General features: G+C 39.3%; 1 protein-coding gene across 19 annotated transcripts in view; it reads right to left on the minus strand.

The window, feature by feature from the left end:
- Window positions 1-13,503, minus strand: part of Foxp (forkhead box transcription factor P) — a 285,273-nt gene extending 271,770 nt beyond the window's left edge. For 17 of the 19 annotated variants that reach the window (XR_014438721.1, XM_083098183.1, XM_083098175.1 and 14 more), the window contains exon 1: window positions 13,337-13,503. Coding sequence is in view for 16 of the 19 variants with exons in the window: in XM_083098183.1 (XP_082954309.1) it covers window positions 13,337-13,366 (30 nt within the window). In the remaining 3 variants the exon portion in view is untranslated. The remainder of the gene's footprint in view (window positions 1-13,336) is intronic. The other 2 variants (XM_083098186.1, XM_083098187.1) reach the window with 2 other exon arrangements.
- Between the last annotated feature and the right edge of the window lie 1,025 nt (window positions 13,504-14,528).

Raw genomic sequence — 14,528 nt, forward strand, 5'->3', positions numbered from 1 at the left:
TTAAATAGTAAAAATGTCTTGCAGCTTTATTATTTATTTACTCGTTTATCGAATGTTCCTTTTTATCGCCGTACCGAGCAATACCGAGCTATACCGAACTGTACCGAGTTGACATTGTCATCCGTTTAGATTGCTGACACGATTAAGTTCTTTTAATACGAACGCACTTCTTTTTTATCAATAGATAAAAAATAATATATGATAATCGTGTCGTGCAATAAACACGAATAGAATTGAATTTTTTATGTCTATTGATACGTATCTTGTGTGATTATTTATCGTATTTATGAGAGCGTATTTTTTAGATATACTATTATGTTGAATTATTCATTAGCGAAGATTAGATATGAAAAATTGAATAAGATATAAATATTAAAATTGTATGCAATATTACTAAGACATTATAATAATATCAAAAGATGTAAATAAAACAGTAAAAATAATTTGTATTCCGTTAATAATAAGAAAATAATAATTATTTGGGGAAAGTGTCAATATAATAATGTAACAAACATGATAAGAACATTATAATAGGAAAATCTTATAAGGTTTTCATGGAGAATCATTTGATAAAGGCTTAGTTGAAAATTTCTCGTTTAAAGTTTATAAAACTTGTGTGTGAATTCTCAAAGAGTAAATCGCTCAAAAATTGACTCGGTAGACTTAGAACTGAGAGAGTCTGCCGTTATAAATATACTTTCGCACGAAAACAACTCTTCGTTAGCTTCTCTCAACTCGTTTAAATTAAATTTAGGCTACGACGACTGGCGTGTTGCATAACCAGTCGCTCATGACAATCTATATATTCAAAAAAGATGAGCAGAGATATGAAACTTTCCAAGAATTCACAGCCGAAGGATGACGAATGAACGACGTGTAGACACAAATAACCAGATCTTTGTAAATGAATAACAAATGATAAATTGAGATAAAACGGATAGAAAGTAACTATTAAGTGCTTAATCACTTTATGTAATTTACACATTATCACCGACTCTATATATATGCAATAAAAATCTATTTTTTTTGTCTAATTTTTATGATGTAGCAGTATACATATTTTACATATATATTTTTTATATATTTTCTTCAAAAGATTTATTTAAAAAAACATGTTTTAGATTTTTTCTAAAATTTCATATAAAGTTTCTTTCTTAAAATTGCTATGTTCATATTATTATGTATTATTAAAAATCTAAGTATTTTCCATCTTATATTTACATTATAATATATTATTAAATATCGATTATATTTAAAGTGTTTTCTGTTTTATAAATATTTATTTTTTTACCTTAGCACTTATTTGTAATTAATGATATTATATTCGTTATGATAATGAATCTGTTATTAAAGCAGGAGAATCTACATCTTATGTTGTTTTGCTTTTTGTGACATAATGAAAATGATGGCATATAGTATACATTGTTCTCCACTTTAGCAACGTGTGGTTTAATAATGCCACGTTCAATATGTTAATGTCATGTGTGGCTAAGGCTAAAGCGCAGCGCAAATAGGATATAATATAGCTTTTGCTTTAGCAACATGTGGCATATTAATCGTGTCGTGCTTTAGTAATTATTTTTCACATGCAAGCCACCACCAATTTTCTCTGTCTGTCAATTAACATTTTGAAAAACGTTACATCTTCAAAATTAAATGAGAACAGTTTTCAATAAATGACAGAGCTTTCGTAAATAAGTAGCTTCTGTCCAGTCTCAAATTAATTGGTGGCTTTTTAAATTCTGGAAATAAAATTTGGAGCAGGATATTTTTATTCAAACAACCATTTTTTTACGACTAAAATAATCTGTTCGTTAATGCCAATAATTTCGTAAAGAGCACATTTTTAATAAACACCTGCAAGCTTTATCGCTCCACATTTGATGTAATTATACAACTATAGCATTTAATAAATAGATATATTCAACGCCACGATGATGTTTACGACGCGGAAGGGCGTTCATTTTTTTCCTAACGAATAAAGAGTCACCCCGTTTCCCTTCTCCTAAGCTTTACTCTGCACGGGATCCTCCGCATTTTTCTAGGCGTGACTTCAACGAACTTGCGCCATCGTTTCGAATGGGCAAAGTTGGATAGGATGATTATCGTAGGAAAATAAAAAAGAAAGAAAAAAGAGTGAGAGAGAGAAGCGAAGGGGAGAGAAGGGTGGAGAAAAAAAACGAAACGCTCGGTGTACGACGACGATAGGGATGCATTCGTGCAGAAACGATGAAACGTTTCGAACGCAGGGGGATACGCGTGGGGGTGGAGGGTGACACGCTCGCGTGTGCAACAGCGACACACTGACGCACACTGCAATCCTTTCCTCTCCCCTATCGACGCATGCGAGGCCCCCCTTTATGTTCCTCATCCTTCACGCGCGAGCTTTCGCCGTTGTGTACGAATCCGCGCGGTAATTGATTCATGATGGAACCGCGAATTCAAACACGGCCGAGCTGCATTTTGATATGCCGTCGGTACCAGGGCGCGCGACGGCCTGCAGCGTCTCTCTATTATGCCGGTGACGTTGCAACGAGGTGCATCGGGAAGCGCGATCAATGCGGAACAAGTGCGTAATGATCGGCTGTTTCAATAGCGGTATCAACACGACCGATTTTCCTATCCCAATAGAGCCTGAGAAAAGCACGCGAGAGAAGCTGTAACGATATGCACGCATGTGTGTCATTGCGATGCAGGTATCAATAATACTGCAATTTCCGAAAAGCATCGCCGTCGATATGTTTACAAATATCTCTACATCATCCCATAAATTGCATGATAATCCAAGTTCCTTGAAATTTGTTAAAATTCAGAATTTGAAAATTCGAATTTAACGAGGTTAAAATTTCATTTCTTTAAATATCGCGAAAATTTCACGTCATCATTGTATTCTTACAATGGATAGAAATAATTAAGTGTTTTTTTTATTATTTATTTTAAATTGTTTTTAATATTGATCCTTATAACTGATGAGCTCTTCTTATATTTATTTCTCTTAAAGAAAAAGAATTAATCTTGAAATGTATATGTCATTGCGATGCAGGTATCAATAATACTGCAATTTCCAAAAAGTATCGCCGTCGATATTTTTACGAGAGCATCTCTACATTTCATAAATTGCATGACAATCCAGCGTTTCTTGAAATTTGTTAAAATGCAGAATTTGAAATTTCAAATTTAACGAGGTTAAAATTTCATTTCTTTAAATATCGCGAAAATTTTATGTCGTCATTGTACTCTTACAATGGATAGAAATAATTAAGTGTTTTTTTTATTATTTATTTTAAATTGTTTTTAATATTGATCCTTATAACTGATGAGCTCTTCTTATATTTATTTCTCTTAAAGAAAAAGAATTAATCTTGAAATGTATATGTCATTGCGATGCAGGTATCAATAATACTGCAATTTCCAAAAAGTATCGCCGTCGATATTTTTACGAGAGCATCTCTACATTCCATAAATTGCATGACAATCCAGCGTTTCTTGAAATTTGTTAAAATGCAGAATTTGAAAATTCAAATTTAACGAGGTTAAAATTTCATTTCTTTAAATATCGCGAAAATTTCATGTCGTCATTGTACTCTTACAATGGATAGAAATAATTAAGTGTTTTTTTATTATTTATTTTAAATTGTTTTTAATATTGATCCTTATAACTGATGAGCTCTTCTTATATTTATTTCTCTTAAAGAAAAAGAATTAATCTTGAAATTGTAGACATCAAATTTAGATTAATTTTTTATGTGACTAAAAAATCATTATTGCATGTTAAACTCTTAAATTATTTTCACATTCGTGAAAGAAATAAAATATTCTTAAAAATGTTTACTATTTTTAAAATCAAAATTTGTTAAGTGTGTATAAAAAAATAATGTTTTCATAGTTTCGATTATTTTTACTGTAATATTTTTTCGTATTCTTAAAAACATTTTATTATTAATCACGATGAATAACTCTTAAAGAATCAGAGATCGTTATCTTGGTCAGAAACTAGAGAACACTTCATAAGATCCGTGCGTTTATTAGCACTTAGGACGATATAACCCGATTGCAGTTGGTATTCGACAGTGAAAACTGACCTACTCATGTCAGGCCAAACCGACCATAAGGCAGGAGATACGGACGGTTATCGCAGTTTATGTTTCGCTGGCACATCGACCATACCCTCTTATACACGTATATCTCCGTAGTAATTTGTACACAACGGGGCTGCGATTTCAGATACAAGTCATTTACATTCAGGTCAATTCTTGCCCTCGTATTTCACTGTTATTTCTTCATAAACTTCCTTCTTGGGGTAACGTTTTGCAGCTATCATTTTTATGTGCGGTATAAAATTTAATCGATCTATAAAGCTAGTTTGTCCATATCAATAACTATTCATAAATGCAGGGATAATAGTATTTGCTTGAACTTATAATAGTAAATACGTACTTGTGCTTGGTGTACTAATATCACACATTTAAATTAAAAATATTTTCAATAATTATATAAAATTATTGAGAACATTTATAAAATTATTAGATAAAAATACCCTGTATTAAACTGTAAGAGTTAAAATTAATAAAATTATAATAGCATCTATTATTAGAAACTGATGCAATTGATAATATCAGCATGATACTTCTCTTTTATATTCTCGCAGAATTAACGAAGAATATGTTAAAATGTTGCTGATAAAGCTTTCATGTATTTTCAATCTGAAATGGAATAGCGTCTTTCGGTATCCGATTCTCTTTTCGTTTAGCAAAGAATCAAAGTTCCGTATATTTGTAGTCGACGATGCGGCGCGCAAAAAATCGCTCGCAAGTCATTTAATAGCGCTCCTGACGAATGCGTTCGGCCGCGTCTTCCGATAGTATACCGTTACACGAGATTACGGGTTTCCTTTCAGTAGAAAAGGACGACCACCCTCGTCATTGTGCTCGGACGAACGAAAACGCGAAATCGCGACGTACAAAGCGCGTTTCACGTTCCCAGCGGGACGTCGGGAAAAGGGTTGCTGACTTTGTCGGCGGGGCGATCTGAGCGGGAGGTATAGCCGGGGTTGGACTTAAAAAAAAAGCCGATCATTATCCACTCGTTCTGTCTGCATCGGTCGCGCGCTTCCTGATGCATCTCGTTTGCGATGCGCTATAATAGAGAGCCCGGTGAGCGCTGGACAGTGGACGGCATATTAAAACCACATATATATGTGTATGTGTGTGTGTGTACTCGTGGTCCCATCGTATATCAATTATTACATAGATTTGTATACAAAGGGGACAGTCGATACTCCAAATGAAATATGACCTGGTCCGCGTTTTTTTGTTCTAACGCTCATTTGACACGAATGAGTCGGCCATCATTATTTTTTCTGTCTTATTTAACCATTAAAAAAATTAATATCTTCAAGTATTGCAAGCATATTGTATCATAAAATGCATAAATATATATTAATTAATTAACTTAGATTTCGAAATTAATAAATACTTCTTACTTATCAGATTACTTTCGATAATAATAAGCGTAAGATAAATATTGCGAAAGATCGTTACTGGGATCCCAAGACACACACGAGAGTGCCGTTCAATTCGCCTGGTATCGAAGCGGAATTTCGATTAGCGTCGTTGCTGAACGGCCATAACAGTCTGTAACCTGTCACAATGAAGATTCACCAATACATTAGTTATTGACGTCACCGTCGTCAAACGCGTAGTGGTGTATGAGTTTGCGTGGACGGGTGTCTGTTTAACGCTAATCGCGGCGAAGAGACGAGCGCAGAACCATTATCGTGTTATAACGAGTCGCCGTACAAACTGCCGGTGCATCAGAGAGAATCACGGGATGATAATTTAATGTAACGACGAGAGTTAGTGCGCCGATCGCAAATGAGCCGGCCATGTTAAGCTCGTACACGGGAACAGCTAGAGGGCACATTTGACACGGCTCCGTCATGGATCGACGAATCATCGCCGATGCCTGACAACATAACGGCTCGCCGTTTCATTGTTATTATATTTTTAACGCCGCGCTAGATGCGATATTATACGAATAGATCGAAACTATCTCGATAACAGATCGCGATACAGGTTTATCGATGGCGTGATAAAATGATATGATGAAGAAAATAAATATCTTATACATAAATATTGCGTTATATAAATATTATATAAATATTATATAATTGTTATATAAATATTATATAAATGTTATATAATTGTTATGTAAATATTATATAAATATTGTATGATTTATAATAGTTTTTACGTTGTATATACATGTGTAGGATATATATATGAAAATAAATATCTTATACATAAATATTGTGTTATATAAATATTATATAAATATTATATAATTGTTGTATAAATATTATATAAATATTATATAATTGTTATGTAAATATTATATAAATATTGTATGATTTATAATAATTTTTTCGTTCGTATCATGCGATGTTTTCGAATATTATGCGATCGATTATTGATTAAGCTCAACTGCTATTTGATATTTAGCGATACTGTGATACCTATCGAGCAGAATTCTAAGTTTAGGTTTAGATTGGGGCCGATTTAAATATTAACATTATCAAATGTCTTGATACTCGATCTTGATAGATCATGGGATATTCATAGGATTATCCGATTCATGATACGTTGCTAAAATTCGGTCACTCGCGGGAGCGTGTCGCGCTTGAATAGATGAACATTCGCGAAATTGCAGCGACGACGATGAGAGGGGCCATTATCGCGGCATAACGAGTCCAAGTACAAACCGATGGGCGCATCACAATCGCGGCGGATGGATAATCTAATGTAACGATGCGCCGATCGGCCCGAATGAACGACGAGAACTGACGAGGACCTCCGTGTTAACCGCCGCCGGTCATATTTGACACGGGACAGTCGCAGATCGGCAAATCATCGAATCATCGGCGGTACGCGACAACGTAACAAGTCAACAGCCGGCCGTTATGTATATTGACGTATACTTGCCGCGGTTGCGGCCTGTTTCTATTGACAAATACCCGTCGCGGGGGCGATGATGCATTGCCGTGCTACACGCGCCGCCGAAATGACATGGAATGCGTATTATCGCGACAAAATGAACCGGGTCGTAGGAATTCGGCCGATTCGCATCGGCGATGTCAATTTCGCGACGCCCACAATATATTTTTGCACTATCCTCCATCACAATTTCACCGTATTTTGAGTGCAAAAATCACACGTCTATTTTTGTCGAATCAAGAGACCACTGTAATTTAAAAATTTACATTAAACGACAACATAACGGATTAAATTTACAAACTGACACCGATTGTTTTCCGGACATATACAACGAATTAATAAACAAACTTCCTAATGTCTGAGGGTCACACACAGAAACTTATAAATTTCGAAATCACTCGTTACTTGTACCATTTGTATTTATCTTCGTTAAAGAGAACTTGCACTTAATTTTTAATAATTCTTTATCTGCGGCTTTTTTGTTCAACTTTTTAACGACTCACTGATTCTTTAATATAATCATGGCATTGTAAGTATTCTCTCATCCTTTTGTATCTGGTTTTTCCATATATCTTTATTTTTATTTTTAACCATTATTTAATTGAACTCTCAATCATATATATATTTTTTACTGTCTTATTAATATTTTATAGTCTTCCTTTTGGTTCACGCTCAACTTTGGGCCTATTAACCCAAACTAGAGACAACCCCTTCAATTGGAGAATAATCGTGAGCCGACCTAAACTAATCCGTATTGTTCACAGTCGCTTTCCCCCGATCATATAAATTATAAATTATTTATTCTCTCCGTTACTCTCCCTGCGAACTTTTTTAATTGAATTCCTTATTTCACCCATACGTTTTTACGCTGAAGATGGCTTAAAAATAAGCTGAAACGTCCGCTCCAATTTATTTCACGTATATGTTATCGATATTTTGCGTCCCAATCTGTATTTTCGCTTATATGTATCTTATTGAAGTTTTGTAAACCATTTATGATCTATTAATATATATTACTGTTACCATCTTAACCTTGTACTTTTAGCTCTCTATGCCTTCTTAACCACTTTAATTTTTAATTTTTAATTTGAAGGGAGCTTTGATACCTTTTTATTTTAAAAATTTAATTAGATACCTCGCTTTATTTCACTTGAAAATGGATAATAAAGGATAATTCTACGACTATATTTTGCTCAGCTTCATACAATCTTCTGCATCAAAAGCTCTGACAAAATAAAATTATAGGGCAATCAAATATAAACACGATAAACCTTCCAATGAACATTGCAATTTTGTCTAGAATGATTCTTTAGTCCACTTTGCCAGTAATGTGTATAGTCAGGGTAGCATGCTACGATTAAGATCGTCGGAGTGAAAACAGCAGACTTGCTGCGCGATGTTAAAAAGGGAGCAGTAAGGTGTGGTAGGTCGGGAAATAGTGGTCACGACATAGAATATGTGTAACGATGAATATCTCATGCTAACATTGTACCTACAAACAGGTATGAATCTTTCGTTTTTTAGTTAAAAATTGAGTTGTAAAAATTACTCTATCCTATGAAAAATCCATGAGTCCTCTAAATTAATTCAAATTTTCACGGATAATTACGTGTTATCGAATAAGGCAATATTATATTCCGTCCATCCCCGTTAAAAAAATCGCTTGAAAAGCGATATCGTAGGAAACGAATTCGACTGCCCGATGTATACAATCATCGATGCAAACTATCTCGACAATACAACGCTGTTATCGGCGCCGTTATTCGGGGTGCGGGACTATGAAAAGAAAAATTGAAAGCGAAGAGACCACGAGGTGGAATATCAATGAGTGGCCCAAGTGGTGGCGAAGTGTTTGCGACTGGCGGAAACGATGGAGAAGCAGTCACGATACACGACGTAACAATGGAACCAATATCTGTTGTGTAGGAAGGTGGCGGTGGTTCATAACAATCGGCAAACTCCACGCGCGAAACAAATGTCGCGCCTATGCGTGACGAGCCTTATTCCGACATGAGGGGCGCGAGCTGCGTGTTTATTGCTCGACCTGTATGTGTGGCAATAATAACAGGTTATTATTCATTACTCCAGCACCGAACGCACGAAACGCTACGTTCTTCATCTCGTCGCGCTCGATTCCACGATTCGCTTTTTCACCCATTTTCTCTCTCTCTATGAAATTGTCATCTTCAACGAGACGCGGTTTTTTTAAAAAAATCAAATGTTTTTAAAAAAGCTATCGATGAACTCCTATAATTAATATATATATAATATAGGCGAGCAATGAATATATCATATGACAATAGCAGATATGTATTAAATGGCGCGGTGGATTTTAAAAGATTATTATGGTAAATTTTGAACTCTAAATAAAGAGAAAAAATCAATTTGTTCACGTCGATTCCTCGCGGAATATCGTTACCACCGTTCGCCATATCAAAATTAATGAAACTATATATCTTTGCGATGCATTTGAGAAGCCAAGAATTGCAGGTTTATCCGCGAACAGCTACGTGAATATCTCCATCAGCCTTGCAGCGTCACGTCGTAAAGCATCGTCGCCGTATTTCCGCGAGATCGGCAGCGAGACGGCGAAGAGAGGGGAAAAACGGAGGAAGAGAAAGAGACGTCGAGGTCCGCGTCGCAAGGCCCGGGACATGAATAAGCCAACGGGCAAAGGTGTGGTTCCCAGGCGTCCGCGGTAGGAAATCGCTCACTAGGGAAGAAAGATGGAGAACAGAAGCCAGGAGCGAACCAAGACGTGATTAATATAAAAGTGGGCGGAGCCTGGCCTGGCCGGAAGTGGCCAAAGAGGGATGCTGTGCCGTGCCAAGCAAGCGCGAAAACGGGGGGGTTATGCCGCAGCTGTGTTGGCTCCCGCTGCACTCGGCGTATCCGTGTATATGCACCGGCGAATGTGTGTGCAACACACCGAACGCATACTCGGCACGTACGTCTGAACCGACGGAGGAGGTGAGAAAATGGGCGAAGCCAAAGTGGCGGGGATGATGCGAAATATATATCACGATTGACGCGCAACACCACCCTCCTCCCCGTGTCAGCCTGATCGGCCCAGCGCGACCGTGAAGAAGGCGTGACAGCCGGGCCGAAGTCATCAGCCGGGAAGAACCGCGCTCGCGATATCCTCCGAAGACGACGAGATATCGCGCACAAAACACTTGCCGACGACACAAAATCGATCAACCGGCTGCGCGCGAACGGAAGGCACGCAGCCGCGACTTGTTACGAGCGTTCCTCGCGGTTCCTTCCGTCGAACGTTTGACTTGGCCACGCGAACTGCCGGCTGTCTTCGCTCCGTCTCCTGCGCTCGCCAGGCTGATCTTTGAATTTTCAAGAAATCAACGGTCAACCGAAGATGCCAGACAAACCGGATAGCCGCGCCGGGCAACCTTCGTCGGCGGAGGAGCGGGATGGGTCGGCTGATTGGCGAATATGAGATCGAAGAGATCCGGGGGGGGCACGCGAAGCTTTCGGAGAAAGCGGGGTGTAAGGGTTGACGCGCGGGGGTGGCCAACCCCATCCACTTCTTTAACGCCCCCAAGCAGGGTAGGACCGCCTCCGTCTCTAGTGTTCCACCTACTACACCATCCGGAGCTTCTACAATCTCGTAGACGAGCCACCCACACATAGCTACGACCGGTGGTACCCGACTACCTCTATCGGCTGTATACTTTAAAAAAAAAGCACCCCTATTCCCTGATAACATGGAGCGTTTGCCGATTGAAGCGCAACTGCCATCGCCCTTCGCGTCTCTCATCCCTTCGAATGCGCGAATCTCCAATGTCTCGTTCGAAGCAATAAAAGAATTTCGCTGTCAAATTTAAAGAACCATCGCCGCTGTAAATTCGAGTCCATTTTGCAAGTATTTTATGTTTTTCGCAAAAGTTACCCGAAAGCATCGCCAATAATATCGATAAAAAGTTTTTTAAAACAAATGAATTATTTGATAGTAGTAAAAAAGAAAATATCGTAATTGCTTTAATGCATTATATTTCAAAAAATTGCTATATTTTAAGGAAGATTGCACTGAAATATTAATCTTCTGGGTTTAATTTTATTCATATTTTAAAAATAATTTCTAAAGCCAAATGTATATCTAAAGACAGAAGGCGTTAATTTTAGCTATAATTTTGAAGATATAAACAATGCACTTCTCTCTTGCTGAAACAACATGATTCCACGAGATTTGTAATCCTGAAACGTAGATTTTAATACGAGTCTTGTCCAGAGAAACATCCTAAATGTTGTTGCTAATTTTCTACATAAATATTACCAAATTTGCTATTATAACTCGCAAATGGGTTTAACGGGGGTTATAAACGATCGCTACTTGGATATAGCGAACGCGCGTTTCAAAGTAGCTCGAGCATAATTCACAAACGTGAGTAATGATTACCGATCTCTCCATTTGATCATTTTGTTTGAAGTTGCTCGCGTGGTAGCAAAGCCCTGGTGAACGTCAGGCGTTGCGTGACAGACGATGAAACACGAAATAGGAATTTTTGTCAGGTTGTCAGAAGCGTTTCGAAACAAGTCGTTGGACTTCCTCAGCCAATAACACGGTGATTCATGCGATATTAGATTATTCGAGAGACTCCAGGCAGCTTGAAAGGCGGCACACCTCCGAGCCAAGATTATTTTCGGAAAAATGCGCTTTACCGCAAAGATTTCTGTACCGACGCAGGTACATATTTAGTAACCCGAATGTAGTTAATCTTAGGCCGGTGTATAGTGAGATTTATTTGACCAACCATTCTGCTTGTCCGGCGCGCCTATTTGTCTTGTCACGATCGTTAAAGTGTCATTTCCACGAATATCGCTCCGGCCGGTGGAGCATAGGATCAATCAGGAAATCTCGAAGCAAAGAGCATTCGTCTGCATTATGCAAACGTCGTATTTAATTCATTTAACGACGGTACAAAAGGGATTCGCTAAATCATTTCGTGCATCTTGGCAGCAGCAGCTTGGCGATGATAACGTGATAACGTTATTCTATTTTTATATCCGCAATTTTGGCAACAACACATTGATTACCACTATTAATTGCGAGAAAAATACAGAAAGTTAATATATAGGTGACGTTCTTACAAAATGCAACGCAATCGATAACTTTTGAAATATATATATGCAATCTAAAAAACAAGTGTGTTTAAAACCGTCGAAAAATTGGATTAAATAAGAAATAACGTCGAATAAAGTATCGTCGAATGCACGTTTCTTAAGAAAGCGATCGATTAGCTGAAAATTTGTATCGCGCTATAATTTCCATTTGCGTCCCTTCTATTTTTGCCACGACCTAAATTCGATTAAAGTAAATCGCGCGAAATATTCGCTGGTTTTGCATCCGCACTTTTACATTTCTATTTAATCCCGCGCGCGGCGATGTCGATATTTATAACGTAATTTATAAGATTAATAGTGACGAAATCGTGCCACGCGATGGATATTCTTAGTGATAGCGCTAAATTTCAAAATACACTGTAAATCCTAAAATGTACAGAACAATATGACTGTCCTCTCATTAAATTATATTAGCGATTCTAGACGACGTAAATTTGTATTATTACGAGAAAAAAATTGTAACATATACATCTCTGTTACATATATGTTACACACATACATGCACGCACACACACGTGTAAGATAGAAAAAAAGATTGATTATCTCAAATACTAATTTATATGTGTATAAACATACACACAACCTATGCAAAACATTAATGAGAAAAAAAGCGCTGCATAAATTTGAAGTTACAGATGTCAGTGTCTCTCCCAGTTTGATCGAAAAAAATATCTATTTCGGTGGTTAAAGTCGTATCTCTCGGAATATAAATTTAAAAAATTAAATCGCACAAGTATACCGCACGATTAAATTCGTAAAATGCCGAATAGAAGCAAAGAGTCCGTCGCTAAATCGTAGAGGAAAGCGCGCGTTAAGCGGAAAACGTTAAAAGGATTACTCCAAATTCCAGCAGCAGCGTGCGAAGGGTAGCGCCGGTGGCACGTGGCTGTCACCAGTGACTACAGCGCGATGCAAAGAACAGCAAGAACGAAGCTGGTGACAAAAAATGAGACGCAACAAAATCGAGTGAAGGGCGAAAGAAGGAGAAAAAGAGAGAAAGAGAAAAGTAGCATCCAATAAAATAGATAAAGCATTAGAGAGAGAGACAGACAGACAGACAGACAGAGAGAGAGAGAGAGAGAGAGAAGTAAAGACGGATAATAGAGGATATTTATGTGACGCAGGTGCATTATGTAAACGAGCCTTTACGAGGCAGGCAGGCAGGCAGTGCATTGAAGAAGTGTTGCAGGGTGAAGTAAGGCTACCTGGACGGGTCTCCAGCGTGGCTCCAGCATGTCCCGCTTCCTCCTCGCCAACTCACTCGTGACCGTCGGTTCCTCCGTCCTTCTTTACGTGGTAAGATTGAACGGAAAAAACAAGAGGGAAGATACGAGGCTCCCTTTGGCTCTCTTTGGTGACTCTTGCTCCGTCCGCCGGGATGCAGCTCCTCGTGCTCCGTTTCTTTACCCCTATCTCTCTCTCTCTCTCTCTCTTCCCGCCCGCCCCCTTTGTCTCTCCCCCTTTTTCCACCTCTCTCTCCTTCCTCCGTGCCACTATATATTTCTCTCTCTCTCTTTCCTTCTCTTTCTCCCGCTCTGTTTTCCTTTCACCCTTCTCGACTTCTTTAGCTCGCTACCTATCCACCTATCCGTCTACCTATCTATCTGTCTTTCTCCTGAAACACCGCGTGCCGCGCGCGCCACGTGCACCGTCGCGAAGTTGAAGAACGATGCCGGCCCTCGATCGGACGACGCTCTCGATGAAGAGAAGCAACCGATTCTCAAAAACGCCGACGGCGACGCCGCTCTCTTTTTCTCCCTCCCTCCCTCTCTCTCTCTCTCTCACCCTCCCACTTTCTCTCTCTTTCTTTCTCTCTCTCTCTTTCTCCGGGGACGAATGCCGGAGGGGGGTTGCGGCGGGCAGCCGCGTAAGACGCCCTCTCTCTCCCTCTCTCTCTCTCTCTCTCTTTCTCTCGCAACCTGGGGCAACGTTCCTTCGCCGTCGTGGAGACAGGCAAAACGTGCGCCGTACGTAGCGGTGCGGGGTTGCGTGTGCAGGTTTGAAGAAAAGGGGGTATAACCGCGCGCCGGTGGCTGCCGTCGCGACTGTGCGACGCTCGGCACCGCTTAGCCGCGAAACCCTCCGGCCGCGGTGAGCACGCGGCTACTGAGTCGGCGCATTGCGAAGACCATCGTGGCATCTCCCTCCGAGGCTCGACGGCCACCTCTTCTCCGTCGCTCCAGCGCCGGGTTGTCCTCGTCGCGCGCGTTATCGCGCCGCTCTCGCGGGTTCATCTTCCATCTCCATTCAAATCGGCTCTCCCTTTCTCCCCCGTCCTCCTTCTCCCTCGCTCCGGCTCGCGTGGGTGTTTCTCGGCTCTCCGGAGAGAGGCAGTCCTGTCGGTTGCGCCGCGGCGCACTTTGGCGAGTGTCGCTTGGCGTGCTGACCCACGCGGAC

Source organism: Camponotus vicinus, unplaced genomic scaffold (assembly GCF_025532165.1).
Source record: "Camponotus vicinus isolate PSW18456_S1 unplaced genomic scaffold, iyCamVici1.0 SCAF_4, whole genome shotgun sequence".
Lineage (NCBI taxonomy): Eukaryota > Metazoa > Arthropoda > Insecta > Hymenoptera > Formicidae > Camponotus > Camponotus vicinus.